Genomic DNA, 9,046 nt, shown 5'->3' with positions numbered 1-9,046 from the left:
GAACCGTACAAAGGACAATATGTTGCGGTTCTTCGTAGACAGCGATAGAGAGCTGTTTAATAGTAATGACGATGGACATTAAGTAAATATATTTCTATTCCGTAAAGGTATGTGTGAAGTTTGCTGGTTTCATCTTTTCCTTATTGCCATAATTGGATGCATGCTATCTTTTATTTGCTAAAACATGTATGAGTGTACGTTCCAATTTTAACTGTGTTTAGGAGCTCTAATGTCACTTCTGTGTTAGTTCTCTACTTTGAACACACAAAAAGTGGGTGCCTGTTCAATTAAGAGATGTGTCAGAATCTGGGCAAATGCTGTTTAATGAGCAGTGTGTTTTCATGTTTCTTCTGCCTCTTGTTATTCAACAGGGCAGATGATTTGACCAATTTTATCGGTCCTTTCAAGGTCAAATTAATGCAAGACGACCATTATACTTTCTTAATGCACCCACAAACTAATGGCTCTCGTAAGTTTGTACACATGGCCACTGGAAAAAAAGCTTGTACACTTGCACTGAGAGCAAATTGTTTCATTGTAAAACATGTCCGTACACATTTTGTCAGGTGTGACACTATATCACAGAATTCCATGCATATTCTGCATAAAACGACTTATGCACCAAAAACAAGTTGCCCGAGCATGGCCCTCCGAGTATTGGCCAACATTTCTTGCCAAAATAGTAGCCATGACAAGCACTACTCTTATGCTTGAAAGTGCACATCTGAAACGTCTTTGAAGTAGTTATTTCTCTTCAAAGACTAAGTGCTGACTCCAACCTTAACCATTCCCCTGCAGTCACACAAACCCATTAAACAGTACACTTTTGCTTGCTGCCAAAGGTGCATATGCCATGTCACACACATTCGAGAAGTAAATCAGGAACACAATTTTTTTTTCATATTGAGAACAGAACAGAAAGATGTCACAAGTTGCTATTTGATAACACAAACTGTTATTGAAAAAAATATGCTTTTATGTAATTTATTTATCACAAGCGAACACTCACAAACTGAATTCGTGTACTGCTGCCAACCTATTTTTCAGATGCAAAATGTGTTGTGAAAACGTAAATAATAATGAAGCGAGGAAAAAAATGCAATTGTTTTTATAACCTTTTATCCGTTGCTGCACTTCAGAGTGATAATACTTAATCATAACTTGACACTAGAGACTGCACCTTTGCTCAGAATTGAACCTGTAGCAAAGCATAATGTATATTGCATGTTATCACAACACAGACAATTTAGGCCCTGCTGTGCAAGTTTTACTGCCTACGCACAAGCTACCAACATTTTGTCTTTCCAGCAATGCACCAACTCTGGCAAGCATTTGCAATAGTTGTCAGCCTGCTGTTCAGAGACCCCAAATGCAACTTCCGTTGAGTAGCGAGAGCTGCCAGTACAGTTTTCACACATTAACTTTGGCCTAATCACTGATGATGACAACTGGTATGAATATATTAATGGCAAATTTTTCAAGAACGTTTACCACCTGCTGGCATGCCAGCCAGTGACAAATTTCCTCACGACCACGCTACTAGGTAGCTAGGCCATGCCCTGGCCGTTCCATTGGCGAGTTTCCGGCTGAAGATTACGCTTTGGCGTGAAAAATATGTTGATCTTTTCTCAGAGGCTGAAAAGCGCACGGAAGGCAAGAAATCCTCTCCCCACCAAAAGCAGCCCGAATAATGGCAGGTTTGTCAACAATCATCGTACCTACAATATTGTACATGCACCTGAAAAATCCAACACCACCACACAGGTGTTTGAAATTTTAGCCGATGTTATATACGAGTTGCAGCCATGGGTTGTCAGGCCGCAGGAAAGTAACGATTGCGCAGGTAGAAAAATTGGTTGGCAGCTGTATTTACTAAAAAAAAAAAAATGCGGTATCAAATTATAAGTCATTACAGTGCTCCTCTATGTCTACATATAAACAAATGGTTACATTCACTGTCACCCATTAAAACATTGCGAGGCATGTGAATGTGTGGCTGCGCTATGCACTACACCAGTGCAGCTGCTGTGGCTGGTGCATCAAATCAAATGTGTATAAGCACAGCGAGTCTTTGTGGCGGCCTTCTAAGCCTGCATCTTGTGAGGTGGAGGGAATTTTGCTTTCAGTAGCATACTGTAATATTTCGAGAGATAGCCCAGCTGAAATTTAGAGTGTATTGCATGAAAAGAGGGAGCGGGCTAACTTACGATGTACAGTCCAGAAAAGTTGGGGAAAGAAAAAGAGAAACAGCATAGCCAAAGGTGGTGAAGGTTTGTTGATATGCCCTTCGTCAGTTTTCTGCAAAGCTTATAATAGAACAGGCACTATCACTGTCAAGCAAAATTTTGATGACCTCGTCACGCACATGCTACGGCATGGCGAGCCGAGAAGCGGAAGGGGGAACTGCTGATGCCAGTCACCCGAGGCGCTCGCTGTCTTTGGACCTATCAGGGGTGGTAGATAATTAGCGTGCTTCTGTTTTGGGTAAAACCCCATAATTACTCATTTTCGCACCTGAACAACTTTCTGAAAATTGGGTTAAACCAGAGTTTTCCACAAAGTTTGCTCTTTAGTAGAAAATATTAAATGCAGGCGTTACAAAACAAATGCGTGCTGCCCACCTTTTTTGAGCAGGTGGTCAAGATATATCATATTATTAATAAATGAATGTGGCATTCGCTCTGCTTTTGGCGAACACTCAAGTGAAAACTGGCATATATAAACATATATCAGTACCAGCCAGCACTGAATGAACAAAAGCTTGTTGCTTTTTTTTTGGTAGCAGCATTTACAAAAATATGACAATAGGACATTGTATTTCCTGCACGTTGCATACATGTAAATTGTAGTAATGTACTAGGAAGCAAATTAACAAAGAATGGGTGTTGTTCTGGCACAGTGAACAGAAGCTGGGAGGTAGTGAGGTTCTCATCATTTTCATCAGTGTTGGCATACTAATTTGGTGTTGCCTTTGATAAGAGTATAGCCTACTATGTATCTCGATTTATAGGTACCCAAGTTACTGATAGCTAGCAAGATTATTGTTAAATAATGTGATTAGCCTCGCGAGCACATGAAGCGCTGTTTTTTGCATGAAATTTGGAAGCAGAATAGTTTGTGTTAAGTTTTCGGTCATACAATATTTAGTATCTAGCTTTTCTTGTAATTAAATTCAATATTCAATTTGAAATCTACTATTTGGTATTTGCATATACCCAGAGACAACTGCTTCTTTCTAAATAGGCCCTGAACCACTTCTTATTGAAGCAGAGAAAGGCATTTGAAGTGAAGACGGGCTATTTCAGAAATACTTTGCAAAAAGTACTTCAAATGCGTCTAGCAGAAGCGGAGTTTTTGGCAATGAAACACAGCCTCTGCTGTGCTCCTGTTCCTTCTTGAATGCCTTGCACTGTGAAGGCTACAGCACAGTGAAACGTGCCCACAATGCTCAACCTTCTAAATACCGCCGTGGCGCGCAGTTCAAATTTAATTTTGGATGTTAATGTAGACGCCACGACTTCCGCCTGTGGTGCCCACAACGTTCCGCCTTCTAAACGTCAAGGTGGTGCGCTGTTCAAATTTCATTTTGGATGTTAACGTGGATGCCACAACTTCTTTCTTTGGTGCCTACAACATGCTAATCATAAGCTAAACGCAGCTGTCCTCAGCGAGTCGCAGTGCGCTTGGCCAGTGGACTCATGGCGGCACCCCATGGCAACCGTGGTATCTACGCCATGTAGCCAACCACAGCCTATTGTCGGCTATCGGCTGATAGCAGCAGTCTAAGGGAATGGTGAAATAGTGTGTCTAGAAGAGAATGAAGATAGCGCCTTCTGTTGAAAGAGAGCGTTTGAGAGAAAGGCAACTTTGCGATCCAACTGCAAGCTCCACGCACTGCATACGACAGCAAAACTTGGCCGAGATGTACACAGCTGCGTATGCTATCCGCTGACTATGTTACTTGACCAAGCCCGAGGGGTGGTTCAGAGCCCCTTTAGTGAATTGAATGAATGAGGTTTTATTACTATTATTTTGCTAATATTTTGTGAAGCTTACCAGAAGAATCCTGAACATTGGGCCACCAGACTGCAAAACACCCGATTTATTCCAGGTTTTCATCTTTAAAAGTAATATACGACTGTTACCACGCTGAATTTAAATAAATATAAAGCCAGAGAACAAAGGACCCTATAGATATTACCAAGCGCTTGAACGATTGGGCCACAACTTCCTCAGACATGGACGCCCAGGACTTGGGACACAAAATTCACGACTTCCTGCCGTGAAAGTTTCTTGCTTTTACGGGGGGCAATCTATTGGTGTTTTGGAAAAAAAAATAGCTAATTACGCCGAAAACAGGGGTGGTTTTCCTTTCAGGGATGGGGCTTCTCTCGGGATATAACAGCACTGCTGCTGTTGCAGCAAGCCGACTTGAGTCTGTGTGCTGCACGCGAACAGACGGTGGTTTACACACCTCAAGCCCAGTACACTGCTTCGACTCCAGTAAGCATTTCCATTGGCGTGCCCAAATGTTGTTGCAGACAACACAAGAATGTAAGTCTAGGCGTCACTGTGCCCGTGCGGATCTGCTTCGATACATATCTTGCGCAGCTGCACTGGTGCTCCACAGAGAGCCAGTGTGTTTGTGGGGAAATTGTATTTAACCTGTCCTTCCACATGTGGTACTACTACTGAGGCAAACTCTTAGCCTGCTTTTGTCTTACAGTGGGACAAAAATCTAAAATTTTTTATGCACCATGGCAATCAAAGAAACAAAGAGGTAATAGACAATTTTTTATAAACTCTAAGTGGGGCTGGTCTGAAAAAAAAATACTAAACATGGGCTTCTCTGCTGCAACTGCTACAACTGCCTTCTAACCGTGCAGGTGTGCTGCAAAACAAACTAAATTTTTTCTCGGGACCCCCCATGGTGAAAGAACTTTCTCTCTCCTCAAAGAAAGCCCCTCACAGGAATAAAATAAATTTAATGCAGGAAAGACAACTACCAGATGCAAATAAGATGCTGTTAAGTGGCTTTTAACTGATTCGCTAGAAGGCAGCAGTGCAAATAAATTGAACAAAAAAGAAAAAAAAGAACCAGAAATCGGAGCACTTTGCCTACAATGGGAAACAGGCTTATTATTAAAGGTGCTACTTCTAACTTAGCAGTTGCAGCACAAACATTTATTTTGCATATGAACAAGGCTTCACATATAGACGAGTTGCCTCCAACAATGGCTAAAATGCGACTTCTGCTGCTGATGTAGCATGACGCAGTAGTAAAGCTGTTTAGCTAATCAACAAAAAAAGGCATCTCTGCTTACAAAACAGTTGCTTCTGTACACAAAATAAGACAGTTAATAAAACGCAGAAATGCCCAAGCGTATCAAAGGGACACACAGTAAGAAATGCTCCCAGAGTGACAAATATTCGTTCCATAAGGCACATCCAGCAGTCATCACTTGACAAGCCCCTACGAAAAGTACATACATGTTGGCTCTTACAGTTTCAAGGCATTCACTGCTTTTTGAACTCATCAAGAGTACATGCATCATGGTCACGTCAAACTATTTGCACATAAATTAGAATGCCTGCACCAGGCAAATAAAGAATCACAAAAAATAAAACAATCTGCATTTTACAGTGTAGTCAACTGTTCCTATGTCTGTACAACTTTGCTTATCGTGAAGACCCCCAAATGTTGGCACCAACACTCGAATGCGTGGCTTTGAGTGCCACAGAAGGTTGTGTTGATAAAGGAGCCTTATATACCTTTCTTCCATCTAAATCAGTGGCTTGCTTGCAATCACATTTCGTGCAGGAATCGAACTTGAAGGTGGGCTTTGTTTATTACCATGCATTAACACATTTTTGTTTCATCAAGAAAAGATCAGAAGTACAGATTGTTTATGATGATGCCAGACAAAATAAACAATGCATATTTAAATAAAAAGGGGGAGGGGATTGGTGGTGCCATCTGTCACCTGGAGAGTGAAACTGCTTTGTTTCCTGTCACCTAAGTGGCACACATTGTGCCTCCTCAGTACAGACCATGCCACCTTTCCTTGTGCTGCAAAAACGACTCTTTGCATCCAGCATCACTACATACGATGTATCCTTTATATTATTTTTCTAGGTGAATGAGGCAAGTAGTAAATCCGAGTGCGGCATTTTATAAAGCCCACCACAGAGTCCAGCTTCTGTGCAAAATTTCCGTGCAAGCAAACAAGCCAGTCGTGTTTAGATGGGAGAGCCACTTATATTGGCTTCCTTTACCAACTCAACATACGGCGCCAGCGGTGCCACCATGTTATAACCACCAACATTATCTGTTGGGCTGTGCACGCACGAGATGCTGTGTCTGGCAGTTGTACGTGTGCACGAACATCACCAACATAATGCTGGAAGTGGTCGCGATGTGGCGCTGCAGGTATCGGTGCCACACGCTTGCACATTGTTGCCAGTGGCTGTGAGGTCTGCGTGCAGCTCGCATATGGGTGCTAGGAGTACATGCCCCGGCTGCGCTTGTAGTCAGCTTGAGCCCTCTGGTTGTGCGTAAAGGACGACTTGTGCCTCTCCTTGAACTGTCTGTCCTGGACCACATCTCGGGACTGGCCCTGGCCCTTTGGTCCACCTGTCGTACAAGATGCGCACGAAAATGACGAGAACAACCGTCATCCAAGGTGTCCCGTGTCTATCACACCACTGTGCTTCGTAGAACTTTAGCTTTCATTTGGATTTTTTTACTAGAAGTAATGCAGATTTTTAATGATGTTCAGGGTGCAAGCTATGACAGACAGAATTCGTCGGATGTTGAATTAGGTATAAACCAAAACTCCAGTAACAATAACAAACATTTAGAAAAGAAGAAAAAATAATTGCACTTTTACACCTAGCACAAATAGCTGCATAAGACATGTTCAAATCTCAGCAATAACAGTCATCACATTTTTGGCACAGGTAATACATGTGGAAACATGGTATACTCGCGGAAAACATGACTAGAAGTAACAGCAGAAAGAATATTGCTGCTGCGACAAGAGCAAAGCACACGAACACAAACGCACCTTTTAAATCCCTTCTGCGAGGCGCATGACCTGAGCGCTCCATCTTCTCTTGATACCGCCTCTCCCTCTGAGCCCGAATTTCTGCTGGGTTCGCAACAAACTGGTCACGTGGTGCAGCCTCCTCTTTCTCCTGAATTAAGATTGAAGAAGACGTTTGGAAATGGCATTAAGGTGAACTTGACAAGTCCCTCCAGTGAGATTTCACCTTCCACACTAGGGATTCCACTGAAACAAAAGGGTTCATATACTTTCGGCTTGATTTAAAGTGAAATGTCTCTTCTAACCACTGATCTGACGAGATCGCTGAAGTGAACCAGTCGCTGATAGGTAAGCACAACCCAGCACTGATGACTTTGCACGCTAGTGCGAGCTAGCTCACCTGAGAGCACTTTCAAGACTGGAAAATGCAGAAGATCCAATGAGTTGGTATCTACATACAGTGAATCTTTGTGCATGCGCCTAAAGAGTCGAAACTTGGGTTTGTGTTTATTGAATGTCCGCATGAAGTGACATGGAAGGCTTTATTCAGGCATTGTAGAGAGGCTAATGCGATGCAGCCACGGCTGCCCCGGATCCACAATGGCGAGCTTTCCGTTTCCTTTCTTCTTCCCCTCGCACGGCCAGCGCAACCGCTGCCGTGGATGTGAGCACCATCTGGTGGCGGTGTGAGAAACCCAGCGGTGTGCATACTCCACTGTGACTTATTGGCCTATGTGGCAAGAAAACAGCCAGGCCGTAGCACCCACAGTCACGAAACTTGGCGGGGTTCGCACAGAATAGCTTTGCATTTAAAAGATGTGTTTTCTAACCTATTATATTGCTTCTGGGAGCACTCACTGACGAGCACTGTGCTGGCAGCCATGCCTCTACAGCATATTCTGGTTCTGGCCTTCCATAATGTAGTCAAAAATAGCTGGATGAGAAAGAGCCTTGGTAGCCCTGGCCTTGTCACTTGTAAAATAAACTTGGCAAAATTCACTCGTAAGATGCGTCACATATCACAGTGTTGCAAAACTAACCACCAGCTAACAATCTTGAAGTCAGAATTATTTGTAGTAAAACCAATAGTGCCCACATTAACAGGTTGTTCCCTGCATAGAAATTTATGCATTTGGTATGGACCATGGCAGTTGGCCCAAATTATTGGAGAACTTGAGTGAACAAGGTGTGCTTTATTGAATGTTCACCTTCCATATTGAGTGCTAAAGCTGCTGCACAGTGCAGCTAAGCTCAAAGAGATACTGTAACTATGATATCAGCATTAAAAAAAATGTCTATATGAAGTGGCACAAGTACTAAGCAGTTTAATGGTAGCCACAGTATGTGTTTGCATAGGTGAAAGGTTAGGCTTGACAACAGCACAGCGTATTACATGTTATTTGCTTTGTGTATCCTGGCTGTGGCCCGCTGAAGTGCACAAAGTACTCCAGGAAAATTTGGCATGCACTTGAGTAGCAGAGCACACCGTGCACAATCGTGACTATCACATGCCATAATTTGTTAGACGTAATTCTAGTTTTTATTCAATTACCCAAATACCTAACTAGCCCAAACAAAAAAAATTTTTAGGGCATAAATTTCCTCATTGTATTTAATTGCAACAATGAACACACTGCTATGCATAGTTCATTTTTGCATCTGCTAATGCAGAAGTTGTTTCCTGGAGTGCCTGAATGTTATAACATATATTGTTACACAAGGTACCTTCGTAAGTGGATTGCGGCATACTCTTAAATTCAAGACTACTTTTCTCAATGCCCCTTTTATTGTACCCTTCATATTTGAATTTCATGCATGAGAAATGGAATCGACAATACTGTCTTCCGACAACACTTACGCTGTCTGGCTCTTTGTCTTCATATCGATTTTCTTTCTGTCTTCTGCCTGAATTTTGCTCCAATACTCTCGGAGTAGTGAAAGCCCTTTGAAATAAAAGAAAAGGAGAGAGAGACACAGAGATTACACACTGCAAACAGACT

At 42.4% G+C, this 9,046-nt stretch overlaps 1 protein-coding gene across 2 annotated transcripts in view; it reads right to left on the bottom strand.

The window, feature by feature from the left end:
- Positions 1-517: 517 nt before the first annotated feature.
- LOC142572701 (activating signal cointegrator 1 complex subunit 2) overlaps positions 518-9,046 on the bottom strand; it is a 72,296-nt gene continuing 63,767 nt past the window's right edge. For both annotated transcript variants that reach the window (XM_075682001.1, XM_075682002.1), the window contains 3 exons: positions 8,905-8,989; positions 7,068-7,197; positions 518-6,634 (listed from right to left, as the gene is read on the bottom strand). In XM_075682001.1, the coding sequence (XP_075538116.1) occupies positions 6,501-6,634; positions 7,068-7,197; positions 8,905-8,989 (349 nt within the window). In that variant the 3' untranslated portion in view covers positions 518-6,500. The remainder of the gene's footprint in view (positions 6,635-7,067; positions 7,198-8,904; positions 8,990-9,046) is intronic.

Source organism: Dermacentor variabilis, chromosome 2 (genome assembly GCF_050947875.1).
Source record: "Dermacentor variabilis isolate Ectoservices chromosome 2, ASM5094787v1, whole genome shotgun sequence".
In the NCBI taxonomy this organism is placed as follows: domain Eukaryota; kingdom Metazoa; phylum Arthropoda; class Arachnida; order Ixodida; family Ixodidae; genus Dermacentor; species Dermacentor variabilis.
This window is presented reverse-complemented; position numbering and strand designations above follow the sequence as displayed.